This window comes from Onychostoma macrolepis, chromosome 06, assembly GCF_012432095.1.
Source record: "Onychostoma macrolepis isolate SWU-2019 chromosome 06, ASM1243209v1, whole genome shotgun sequence".
Classification (NCBI taxonomy): Eukaryota; Metazoa; Chordata; class Actinopteri; order Cypriniformes; family Cyprinidae; genus Onychostoma; species Onychostoma macrolepis.
In genome coordinates, this window is record NC_081160.1 from 22,256,360 (window position 1) to 22,270,765 (window position 14,406).

Below are 14,406 nucleotides of genomic sequence, written 5' to 3' on the forward strand. Positions count from 1 at the left end.
AACAGTGAAGTGAATTCAATTATAATTTGCATATAAAGTACATTTGAACTAGTTGACTTTGAATACAATTTCAATATTGAATATAATTTCGGACCATGTCTATTTAATATTATCTTTTATGTAAATGTTGGATGCACTTTGCCTTTTGTATTCACAAAAACTAAACAAAAACAACAAAATCTCTGCAATTTTTTATTTGAGATGGTCTCATTTTCACATACGGTATTTGTACTAAATGCATTTTTCAATGGATTAATTTTTCTTCCCACACTGGGAGAGAGGAGAGAGGGGGCAAAGAGGAATGTACAGTAATGTTTGGAGAGTGTGTGACAGCTTTGTGTGTGTTAAGATTCTTTACGGATTAATATTTCTTTGATTCAGAGGTAAAGGGTAAAGCCTTTAGCTTTTACTTTGAAGTACAGTTTTATGTACACACACACACATATGTATATTATATGTATATATATTAGTGCTGTCAAACAATTAATCACCTTTAATCACATCCAAAATAAAAGTTTTGTTTACATAATATGTGCGTGTACACAGTGTATATTTATGTATATATAAAGTAGGAATGCACGATATTGGATTTTTGCCGATATCCGATATGCTGATATTTTTCAACTCATTTTGGCCGATACCGATATATTTCCTTTTGGTTTGGAAACAACACCAAGTCTCTCCTGTGCAGAAATTGTATGCAAAATATTTTGAATTTTGGGTAGTTTTTAACAAGAACTTATTTGTTAGAATTAAATAAACCATAATTAAGTTTTTTTGACAGCACACTGAAGCTTTGAAAATAACTATAAATAAACTATATATCTATCACTGCATCCCCCCCACCCCCCCAGAAAGATACAGTGTTAACCCTAACATTGTATTTTATTTATAAGATTTAACATCTGTAAATGGTCTAAAGCAAAAGAGTTGTAAAAATTCTGAAAATCTTTTATAGCTTATGATTTGTTTAAAAAATAAAACATTACACATTGAATAAATCGGTATATATAAAATTATTTAATTTGCGAGTGTCGTGTTTGTGATTTTTTTTTTTCATGCAAGCTATAGCTTCTGACCTTTAAATAAAAATATACTCATTATTTTATGACATCAATTACTGCTTTATTTAATCAGAGAAACAGTCTAAATGTTACTTGTGTAGGCTATTTTACTTTTAATTTAATTAGAAGTTGGCCAACAGCGCCCCCTACAGATTAAAACTCCTTACCTAATGGGCGTTAGGACCCGGGGGAGGCTGTCGCTGTTGCTGCTGCAGGTGCTGTTACTGTTTACTCTCTCATACACCTAACGCTTCATTCTGTACATGCTTTCACAGATTAAATGCAGTGACCCAAAAGAGTGAATCTAATCATCATTCAGATAAAACTTTGCTTCAAGAATGAGCCACACTGCTGACATGATCTAATCACTAGCACACCCTGAGCACAATTGAGTTAATGTATTCCTCTTATTGGCAAGACATATCGGCATAATTTTTCATATCGGGCCGATGCCGATATTTACATTTAAAGCCATTATCAGCCGATTCCGATATCAGTCCGATAATATCATGCATATACAGCATATATTTTGAAAATATTTACATGTATTTACCTGTATATATTTATATTAGGGGTGTCAACGTTAATGTTAAGGCATGCGAATAATCAAAAATTTTTTAACGCAAATTAATTGTTTGATGAGGTTTGACCCCAACTTCCCAACAGGTCATCTATCATTGTGTGATGAGGTTGCAGCAAACCAGTGTTGCCAGGGTAATGGCACAAGTCGGCTATTTTGAAAATACAGTCAGGAAAAATTACAGAGCCGTGGGTTGCAGTTTTTGTACCACGGCCACCCAAAGTGTATATAGACAAATTAAAATAGATTTTACATGTGTATTACTTTTACTAATGTGTATTATACTTGGAATTCCTGGCAACTTAAGAACGGAGAGGCAGTCGTAACATCACAAACAATGTGAGTTTCAGCAGAGCATACATGTTAAGGCTTTTACACCGCAGAAATAAACATGACAACAGCCACTATAGATTATATAAGATAATAAACACACGATTACGATAGGATATTTGCATGTGATTTTCTTGAGTTGAATGTGTACATCTGAAATGCTAATTTGTGCAGAGATATAAAAGGCTATAAATGGCATATTTTAACAACAGTAAATGACCAAATTCCACATGTGATCGTAAAAGGAAGTTATTACAAACACTCGATGGTGGTTTGAAGTGAGTTCTGAGTAAAAGTGTACTATTAATCTCATAAATTGTTTTATGAAGCATATGCTAATATTAGCTCTAATGCACCTGCAGAACAGGTCAATTCTTCTTCATAATGCATTTTGTCATAATACGTCATGTAAGGTCGCAAGAAAATGTTTTGTTGTATTTATTTAGAAATAATTTTGATAATAGTTGAGTAAATGTATACTGGGATTGAAGCGATGTGGCTTGGTAAACGTTTTATTGCCAGTAAAAGGCTGATAATGACTGAATAAAAATAAAAGAATAATAAATAAGGATTATGTCTCATACCTGGCGGAAGTGTGAAAGGTTCTGTTTCCTTAAACTAGTTTGTCATGCATTTCTTTATTTCAACACATTTACAGGTAAATCATAGTGTTTTAAACTTGTGATTAATCATGATTAATCAGTCCATGACTGTGATTAACGCGATTCAATTTGTTTTATCGATTTACAGCACTAAATTCATATAAATTCTATCATATATAAATATATTTAATATATAAATATATAAATATATTTAACATATAAATATATTTATATTATATTTAATTATATATATATATTTATATATATTTAATATATAAATATATTTAACATATTTAACATATGTAAAATTTCTCTTAAATATATACATGCATGTGTGTATATTTATGTATACATAATATGTGTGTACTGTGTATATTTATTATGTAAACAAAAACTCTTATTTTGGATGCGATTAATCGCGATTGAAAATTTGCAAAAAATTTAGTTAATAAAAAATACAGTTAATAAATAATTGAATATTATTTTTTATGTTTGACCACCCCCATCTCTCTCTCTCTCTCTAAGCTGCAAATATTTGTAGAATGACTAAGGTACTAATAAAATTAGTCCCACCCTGAGACTTGTACAGTACGGCCCACCATCCATATCTGAGCTGGAGTTAGGGCTAATTTGAACATGGATAGAAAGAGAAATATTCCTGATGTGTTGCATTTACAGTGTGACACTAACTCTTGATACAACAGATGACATGTTTCTGCAGACTGTGTTAACACACTGACAGTGAGCACTTTGTATTGACCACTGGCACAATAGAGCTTCTCACTGTTGCCGAATCAAACAAGCACCGGTCACTAGTCATTGGTCACAGGTCACTGATATGTCCAAGCGTCTATTCAGGCAGACCTTGAGCTTTCAACACAATGACGCTCCTCTGTGTCTGAAATGTTGCACAGTTTGAGAAAAGAGTGACCTCTAGTCCTAATCCAATTACCCTGGACACTCTAGAAAGAGGTTTATGATTCCTGAAGCATTATTGTTTGGCTTTTCATTGATTAGTCATGCCACTTCTGGTGTTTTTTTGTTGTTTTTTTCCTCACTCCTGTGGTTTTTAGGGGCTACAAACAATTGGTGGTGGTCTCAAGGACATAATGGCTTTCTTTTATGTACAATTAATTCAAAAGGAAGAATATAGGCAGAAATAGCCCTAAAATCTCATAGGGCTGTCAGTGGGATGTGGTTTTTGTTGTCCTGCCTTGATTTTTATTTTCATAATGTCCAGTAGGGGGAGCTGTTTAATAAAACCTCCTTAAAAGAATGAGTAAAGCTAGTACCATTGCTCAGTCTTAGGGTTAGGGATTTCAATATTGAATAGAAAATTGAATTCATGGAATTAGTAAGCTTATTTTATTGTTTTTAATTCTGTATGTTTAATGCCATAACATTTAACACCTTTAACTATTTTGACTTTATAATGGCTTAAAATATCTATGTAATAGTTTAATTATGTAGTGTTATATTAATATTGTAACCACTGATCTCTCTCTGTTTCTGTATTTTAGATTTAGGGTAGGGCAGTGCTGTTTTAGTATTAGTTATGTAGTATTATAGCTTTCGAATTAGCTTTAATTTTATTTTTTCAGTTTTCATTTTAAGTTTTAGTAATTTCATGTGTTTTTGTCTTTTATTATTTTCTGTTTTATTTATTTATTTAGACCTTATTTATTTTAATTTAAGCAGTTTGAGTACTTTTACTTAAACGTATTGTATTTCTTTTGTCAATGCAATATTTCTATTTTTAGAATGTTTTAGATCTAATCTTTTTATATTTTATTTTAGCTTTATTTTACTTAATAATTTTTCTTAAATAATGAATTCATTTTATTTTTATCTAACAATAACAACATTGGAGTATAGGGGTAAAAATATAAATAGTTTAAAAATATCTTTGCAATAGTAAACTATACAAATATATTTATGATATAAAGGATTTCTGTTTCTAAAGCTGTGCATATGTAAATAAATGCAACTCTAAAAATAGTGGTCATTAAGATTAGTAAACCATTTTCTACAATGTTCTTCTGCTCAAAACACACACACGCACGCACGCACGCACGCACACACACAGACGGGAAATCGTGGCCTAGTGGTTAGAGAGTCTGACTCGTAATCCAAAGGTTGAGAGTTCGAGTCTTGGGCCAGCAGGGATTGTAGGTGGGGGGAGTGAATGTACAGCACTCTCTCCACCTCAAAACCACGACTGAGGTGCCCTTGAGCAAGACCCTGAACCCCCAGTTGCTCCCCGGGTGCCGCAGCATAAATGGCTGCCCACTGCTCCGGGTGCGTGTTCACTGTGTGTGTGCACTTTGGATGGGTTAAAATGCAGAGCACGAATTCTGAGTATGGGTCACCATACTTGGCCGTAAGTCACGTCACTTTCACTTTCACACACACGTTTGTTTTCGTGAAAAGTGGGGACATCCCATCCGTAATGGTTTTTATACTGTACAAACTGTATGTGCTATTGCCCTACACCAACCCTACACCTAACCCTACCCCTTACAGGAAATTTTCCGCTATTTCAGATTTTCAGTACACTCCATTCTGTGTGATTTCTAAGCGTTTTGAAAAGTGGGGACATGGGGTAATGTCCTGAAAAGGCACCTTCTCCTTGTAATACCTATGTCATACCCTTGTCATTATACAAATTTATGTCCTCATTTGTCACAAAAACATGTGCGCACACACACACACACACAAAAAAAACTCTTGTTTTACCATCATAGTTAGACTCTATCTACAGCTGTGAGTTCATAGAGGTCTATGTGTGAAGGAGGGTGTGTAGAAAAGTAATACCAGGGTCAAAAGGGTGAAGTCAGTTCTTAATTAGGATGCTTCTGTGTCTGTGACTCTCAGACTGGAACCTTACAGTCTAGCTGTCAATCACAGATTGAGAGGTTAACTCTTTAAGTGCCTGTTTTTCCTTAAAGGGATAGTTCACCCAAAAAATTCTGTCATTAGGGCCTTTCGCACCGTAGGAACCTTTTTATAGTACCCGAACTAATTGTGGAACTACCCACTTTTTGGCGTGTTCGCACTGCAGGAACTAAGAACGGTTTTAGTTCCGGGAACTCCGTTTGGAGGAACTAAATTAGCTCCTACTTCAGAGTAGGGTCTAAAACAATTCTAGGAACTATCCGTGACGTAAGTGTACGCCGATTGGCTAAACGCGTACGAAAACGCCCTCACCCTCCATGATTTAATACACCATGTAAACATATACTGTGTAAACATTGTATCATACTGAGAGTATTTATAAACGGCATTTACCTGAAGACTTCGTCTATGGCGTTTTGTGCTTCTATCAGCCTCAATGAAATGTAGCACTGCAAGTTGTCGTTGGAGATTCGACATCCTCCTTTCCGTTCTTTCAATCACTTGACGTATATGTAGAATTATTGTGAAACCCGCGAGACAAAACAAAAACACAGCTCCGATCACAGCGTCCTCCATCCTCCTGTTGTTAACGTTGTTCTTCTTTAATTGTTTTTGTTGTTGAACGCCGTGCACAAATGACGTCGCTATCGACCGGCTTACGTCACTTCTTAGTACCCACTGTCAGTGCAAATGCAACCCTTTAAATGGTACTGGGAAATAGTTCGCGCAAAATCATTCCAGTACTTTAGTACTGTACTTTTAGTTCTGGAACTAAAGCAGTGCGAAAGGCCCTATAAATTACTCACCCTCATGTCGTTCCAAACCCGTAAGACCGAACGAAAACAATGGGTCTGCATTGTGCAGCATACGCTGTTTACGTTCAGTGGATACTCTCCAAAATGGCGCCAGGGTGGCGCGGAGGAGACAAATTGTTGAATTAAGTTGTTATTTTTGTTTTCTTTGCATACAAAAATAATTAATCCAAAATATCTTAATTTGTGTTCCGAAGATGAACAGAGGTCTTAAGGGTTTAGAACGACATGAGGGTAAGTAATTAATGACAGAATTTTCATTTTTAGGTGAACTATCCCTTTAAGTGCCTGAGACTTTGAAATAACAAAGGGATTGTTGCTATAATATGTGACTTACAGTAGTGTTTGTCGCATTAATACTTATTATTCCATATATCTAAAGTGTCTTGATAATTATAATGAGTCTTGATGGAAAAAATACGAGTGTTATTTGACTGTATTTGCTATATGCATGGGAAGCACTAGAGGGGGCAGGTGCATCCTTATGGAATAAAATCATACGCAATGCAGTTCTGTATCTCTAATTATTTCTGTCTATACATCATTGTTCTGTAAATGGCTTACAAAAGTCCTTTTAAACTAGAAATGTAAGTTTCAAAAGAACTCATCTGATGCTAGTTACCATAAATATGAAACCTATGCCGCATTAAAAGATCATTTGACCTGTGTTCCCCTTCTCCTCCAGTTGCGGTCCAGTGTGCCTGAGTGAAGATGTACCTGGAGAATAAGAGTAATATTGAGGTGGAGATGTCTCAAACCGGAGGCCAGGGTCACTCCAGCAGGGTAGGCTGCAGAAAGTCTGACAATGTGGCTGGGAACTTTGATGAGCTTCGTCTGCTGGAGGGATTCTCTGGGAAGAGAGAGACACAGAAATTGCTGCAGGCTGCAGCCATGCCCTCGGGACACTGCATAATCTACACTGACGTCCATCAAGATGATAGGTAGGACAGCCAAATAGTTAATCAAGAATCAATTCCGTTAAAGGGATATTTCACCCCAAAATTCAAATTCAAATTCAAAATTCATCCATAATCATATACTAATTCTCCAAACTTGCATTACTGACATTCTTCTTTTAGGAATGTTTTTGTCCATAAAATGAAAGTCAGTGGAGTCCAAAACAACTTTGAATCCTACTGACTTTCATTATATGGAACAAACAAACAAACAGAAATGAAGTTGAGTTATTTTAATTTTAAATTTTCATATTGAAATTAATTAGTTATTATTAAGTTTAATTAGTTTACTAGTGCATTCAAGTTAATAATTACAAGTCGGAATTACAAGTGGGGAAACTCACAACTTTATTTGAGTTGCAGCATCTGTATTGATTGTCAATTCTTTATGAATTAAATTATTTTTTATTGTTTTTATATTTATATTTAAATCTAGCTAAGTTGCATGTAAAAATATGATAGTATTGTACAATTATGATAACTAATATATAAAAACAATATTTAACAATTTACTTTATAGCATCTTCATAAATTTAATAAAAACATAAAAAGCAAACCAGTATTCTTTATTTGCCATTTTGTAGTAGTTAAAATAGATTTATTTGTTTGTTTTATAGAAAGGTACCTTCAGTGTTAATTTAGTATCATTGAGATTAATATTTTGAATCTTCCCCCATTTTAATTTTAGTTTAAGTATTAGTTGTTATTTGTGTTTTTATTTTTGTTTTGTTTTTTAGTAATTTTTGGTTTTGGAAGTTTTATTTATTTATTTTTTAATGTTTTAAAACCATTTTTTAAATGGTTTTAGTTTAGTTTTAGTTAATAACCATGGGAATGTCGCCATCTTTCTCCAACCAATGTTACGTGTCTTGAACACACCTATAAAGTCATAATCACGACTTACCAAATTGTAAATATGAACTTTCCTGGAGGACTTGAATGCACCATATGCATAAACAGGTTGTCCTGCCCCAAACACATTCAACCAGACTTTCGAGCACAAACAAACAGAACAATAGTTTTGATAATGCCACAGTGTTTACACTCTTCTGAGAGATCAGTCTATGAATGACTTATATTTATATTTATGACTTATGTTGACTTATCAGTCTATGAATGGCACTATTTGTGTTTGCACGTTAAACTTTGGTAAGAGAAAGTATTTTAACAAAGTAACACGTCACCTTTGAGATATTTTAAAGAAACCTCATGCTAGGAAAGGAATCTTAATGCAAAATGTGCTTTACGAATTCATTGTAACATTCCACTAATATGGCTGACATTCAGCAGAACACATTTGGCAGATAAGGTCTCCAGAACCCTTAGTGAGAGCTTTTCTGTGTGAAACAGCTGCTAATCGACTCTAAAGAGGATTGGTGCTCACGTGTGTAGTCACATTACTGTAGTAACTTCAAATGTGTGTCTTTGTGAGAGAAACAATGTGTGTGAGATGATACTGTAGACTATGACGATGGGGGTCTTAATCTCAAACTTGTGGTTGTAACGCTTTTCGGATTAGACAGTACAGTTTTAGATCAGTCATCACGTGACTAATTGTTAGTCATGCGTGAGATGTGGTCTGCTTCTGCTCTCATGACTGTTCTCTCCTGCAGGAATGATAACCACTCTCAATGAAATCAGCTGATCACATCACATGTATTATTTTACAAAATATGCATTTCAATAGTTGTTTGTTTATCTTTCTGTCGTATGGGAAATATGCCACAGTTATATATAAATAATGCCATATATAATTGCACCCATTTTATTATTTAAAAGGTTGGTCTTCAGTCTCTTATGCTAACCAAGACTGCACTTATTTGATCAAAAGTACTTTAAAAACACATATAGATATATAATGTGTGTAACACATTATATAATGTAACACACACACACACACATTTGTAAAACTATAAATGTTTTTTACTGTCACCTTTGTGCCGTTTAATGCATCCTTGCTTAATAAAAGACTGGTATTCTAGGCCGGATCTAAGAGGATGGTAGGTGTCCCACTGGGTTATGTACTCCCCCCTCTTTGGTTTCATTCTCATCTGGACCTCACACACTTGGATTCAGGCACAATAAGAGAAGGCTTTACTTCATTTATAAATCCTGCATTCGGTGAGCTAACATTTCAAATCTCCTCTCCGTTGTGTAACTGCAGGGAGAGGGATTAAAGGCCTTGAAATATCCTGTCTAATCTCCCTTTTGCCCAAACTCAACACCAGGATATATCCTGGAGGCCATGGCTATTATGTCTTGTCTGGAGCCCACAGACACACTCTCTCTCACACATACACCCCCTATCCCAGCTGTTTGCAGTGAGCAGAGGCATCGGTAGGGGGTGGGTGAGTTGTTTGAGTCCTCTGTAATGCTAAACAGCTGAGGTTTGGGATTTGCCCAATGATGTGTTAGAATTGGACTAGGGTTGACTCTATAGTCTGGCCTGTGCTGAGCTGCATTGATCTATTCTGGCATTCTGCAAAAGGCTCTCCATAACTCACACACAAACTCAGAGCCAATTGAAGAGATAAGAGGGACTTTACCCATTTAAACTGTCATTAATTATGACAAACAGAGAATTTTTCACAATTATTAGATTACTGAAGAGGCTCCAGTAATTAGCCCACAGAGTTCTCAGGATTTCCATCTGTTCTATTCACACAGGCCGAAAAATAACAACACTGCTGGTGTCTCTGAGCAATAGCTCAGAACCCATCCTTTCTCTTCCCCCTCTTCTTCTGGAGACTTCTATTGATTTTTTTGTTTTGTTTTGTTGTTATTGAGTATATGAGATGTGAAATATTTGCTTTATGACTACAGTAAATAAAGCTGTCCTTGTCTGAGGAAGTTTAGAGGATAAAGTGTGATTACTGAATGAAGCAATGCTAGTGGCCTTTTTCAATTATATTGAAATATATTAATGAGGTACTACAGTATGCATTTAGTACCATATTAATATATTTACATACCTTTTATGATGCTTACATTACAAAGCCATTAAAATAATTATTATTGATGCATACCAGGGTTTCCCAAACAGGGCTTCACAAGGAAATTGCAGGGGGTTAATGAGTTAATGAAAAGCTAACAATGAAATAAATCAAATGTATTAAATTAAAAAACCCAATTGTGCTCACAGAAATCACAATATATTTTATAAATTAACACCTACTAAAAAAGAATTGATATATGTGTACTTGCATGCTATGTGACAATTAACCAGCATCAGAGGGCATGCAAATGTGTTCTTAAATTATTGAAATAATAGCTTAAATTTTCAGGCGGTATTTCAAATAAATATTTTTTACATCTGAGGGTTTCGGCTGACAAAATAGTTTGGGAACCCGTCTTATAGAATACAATTTATTTTGGGAGGAACAATAAAATATATACTTTAGCTTCTTTAGTTTTAGTTGACATTTTGTTTTGATCGTTTTTTTAATGGAGAAAAAAAAAAATCCACAAAAAAGTTTGATCCCCTGCTGTACTGCCATGGAGCCCCCATTGAAAACACCTGATCCAGGCCCAAGAGAAATGCAACTTCTAAATGTGGCACATGCCACTAAAACAACTTATTTCCTGTGTCAGGATTTCAGTTTTATATGTACATTATAGTCCTGATTTCTTTGAATGATACTCTAAACTTGGATATCTGTTATATGACATGTTGAAAGATAAATATTTTAAAATCATGAGATTGTGTCATTGACTTTTGTTGGGGATTCATGCATTACATGAGCCTTTCAGTGGCACAAAATAAAGTCCCAAAGCAATTGTTTGATTTATTTCATTGTGTCACTGTATTTTATAGCATCAAAACCAAGGCCAGAACATTATTCTAGTATTCAAGGCCTGAATAAGCAGGATGCTGTTGTCCTTAAACCTGTCATAACCGTATCACTTTCATGCCTCTGTAAATCTGCAAACCACCTGATGCCCATCCACCCTGACAAGTTACGAGGTGTCAGTTAAATCATCAAGACAGCTGTTGGAGGACACAATGGACCAGAAGGATAACTTATGTAATTGTCGTTAAACTTTTGGACGTGTAACTTGCTAATGACTGAAAATCTACATTTATTTTATGATCATGGAGTTAGACCTTAGACACACCTTAGACACACCTTAGACACACTAGACCAGGATGTTTTTTCATAGTGGTGTAAAGATGACTAAACAGAGACCAAAAGGAAAAATGACTTTCAGTTCTGATCAAAGACTTTTAGTTCCATTTTATTTCAGCTGCCAGAGTCATTAAAAATGGATGCCAAGAATTGATTTCTAAATGTGGCTGAGATGTTATTTATGACAGACATCATGCTCGGATTTAATTCGTTTTCTCCTTGTTCCCAGGCACAGCTTCAGCATGGTAAACCTCCTCAAAGGCAAATCCAACCAAGCCAACCACACAGAACGGTCACCCCTTCTCAAGTTCCCCCAAAATGACAGGTGAGTTTATATACAGTGGTGTGAAAAAGTGTTGGCCCCCTTCCTGATTTTTTATTTTTTGCATGTTTGTCACACTTTGTTTTAGATCAATACAAAAAATTTAAATATTAATCAAAGATAACAAGTAAACACAACATGCAGTTTTTAAATGAAGTTTTTTATTATGAAAGGAAAACAAAATCCAAACCCACATGGCCCTGTGTGAAAAAGTGCTTGCCCCCTAAACCTAATAACTGGTTGTGCCACCCTTTGCAGCAACAACTGCAATCAAGCGTTTGCGATAACTGGCAATGAGTCTTTCACATCGCTGTGGAGGAATTTTGGCCCACTCTTCTTTGCAGAATTGTTTTAATTCAGCCACATTGGAGGGTTTTGGAGCATGAATGGACTGTTTAAGGTCATGCCACAGCATTTCAATTGGATTTAAGTCCAGACTTTGATTTGGCCACTCCAAAACCTTAATTTTGTTTTTCTTGAGACATTCAGAGGTGGACTTGCTGCTGTGTTTGGAATCATTGTCATGCTGCAGAACCCAAGTTCGCTTCAGCTTGAGGTCACAAACAGATGGCCGGACATTCTCCTTCAGGATTTTCTGATAGAGTGCAGAATTCCTGGTTCCATCAATTATGGCAAGTCATCCAGGTTCTGAAGCTGCAAAGCAGCCTCAGACCATCACACTACCACCACCATGTTTGACTGTTGGTATGATGTTCTTTTTATGAAATGCTGTGTTGGTTTTACGCCAGATGTAACAGGACACACACCTTCCAAAAAGTTCAACTTTTGTCGCATCAGTCCACAGAATATTTGCCCAGAAGTCTTGGGAATAATCAAGATATTTTTTGGCAAATGTGAGACGAGCCTTTGTGTTCTTTTTGGTCAGCAATGGATTTTGCCTTGGAACTCTCCCATGGATGCTGTTTTTGCTCAGTCTCTTTCTTATTGTTGAATCATGAACACTGACCTTAATTGAGGCAAGTGAGGCCTGCAGTTCTTTAGATGTTGTTCTGGGTTCTTTTATGATCTCCTGGATGATTCGTCTTTGTGCTCTTGGAGTAATTTTGGTAGGCCGGCCACTCCTGGGAAAGTTCACCACTGTTCCAAGTTTTCTCCATTTGTGGATAATGGCTCTGACCATGGTTTGCTGGAGTCCCAAAGCCTTAGAAATGGCTTTATAACCCTTTCCAGACTGATACATGTAAACTATTTTGTTTCTCATCTGTTTATGAATTTCTTAAGATCGAGGAATGATGTGTTGCTCTTTAAACATGCTTCACTTTGTCAGACAGGTTCTATTTAAGTGATTTCTTGATTCAACAGGTCTGGCAGTAATCAGGCCTGGGTTTGGCTAGTGAAATTTAACTCAGCTTTCTAAAATAATGTGGTTAATCACAGTTCTTTCATGATTTAATAGGAGGGGGCAAGCACTTTTTCACACAGGGCCATGTGGGTTTGGATTTTGTTTTCCCTTCATAATAAAAAACTTCATTTAAAAACTGCATGTTGTGTTTACTTGTGTTATCTTTGATTAATATTTAAATTTGTTTGATCTGAAACATTAAAGTGTGACAAACATGCAAAAAATAAAAAAATCAGGAAGGGGGCCAACAATTTTTCACACCATGTATTTATTTACCAATAACAATAAAATCCAATGGTACTCCTGCTTTACAATAACCTTTTTCAGAAATCATCTGCGAGCAAATTAGAGCTTGATATGCAATCAGGTATAATTATATATACCAAACTATACAAATCAAAGTTTTATGACTATTTAATTAATCGTCTGTTAAGCATAATAGAATATCATTTTAGTTTGCAAGTTGTTGCAAGCGTTAACCACTCGTTTCTTTTAAAGTCTTTAGTCTTGGCTTTAGTCAAGAAAGCTCCTGCAGAACAGCTGTAGGTATATTACCTGAGGTCTGTAATTACCGACCTCATTCTCATTCAGTAATGAGAAAAAGTGGCTTTGTGACCTTCATTTCCAAAAATTACTTTGTATATTACCAGGTTGAAGGCAAACAGAGTTCCTCATATAATGTATGGCATTTTGATATCTTGAAGTGGTCTTGACCCCTATGTATTTCTTAATTAAACCAAACACTGCCTGCAGTACAGTATCTGAACTTTCAGTTGTCAGGCTCTATAATAATCAGGAATGATTCCAACACATTGAATATGATACTAGACTGGAGCGCATTCCAGTTCGCTGAACCGGTGAGGAATATGTTCTGACTAGCCATATTATTTGCATAATGTTTGTATTTTTGTATACAAATCAATAATTTTATGTGGGGAACCAACTATGTAGTTCTTAGTTTGTCAATGTTTTTGAGGCATGAGTTATTTTGTTTAATACATTTCCTGTTTTCCCCAGAATGAGTCCTTGATTCACCCCTGTATCCCTACCAGAACTCTAAAGCCAGTGATTTTATGTAACAAGAAGAGTTATAGTCATAAGGATTACACCTGTATTAATTTTGTTTGGATGATATTATGTCCTCTTCAATGCTGAAAAATCTCATGAAAAGTAGGATAAGTTTTCTTATGGAAATTGCAAACTGAATGAAAATTCAAATGGAATCAAACACAGGATTTTAATGTATTAAATTTTTGTCTTATTGCAGTGTTAGCAAACAGTGTTGGCAAACAATTTTTAAAATAGCTAAAAATAAAATAATTTCGAACAACAAAAAATAAGATATTTATTATTTT

General features: G+C 35.1%; 1 protein-coding gene across 1 annotated transcript in view; it reads left to right on the forward strand.

Moving 5' to 3' along the window:
- Positions 1-6,994: 6,994 nt before the first annotated feature.
- Positions 6,995-14,406, forward strand: part of oca2 (oculocutaneous albinism II) — an 86,743-nt gene continuing 79,331 nt past the window's right edge. The window contains exons 1-2 of the mRNA XM_058779267.1: positions 6,995-7,224; positions 11,596-11,691. Coding sequence (XP_058635250.1) covers positions 6,995-7,224; positions 11,596-11,691 — 326 coding nt within the window. The remainder of the gene's footprint in view (positions 7,225-11,595; positions 11,692-14,406) is intronic.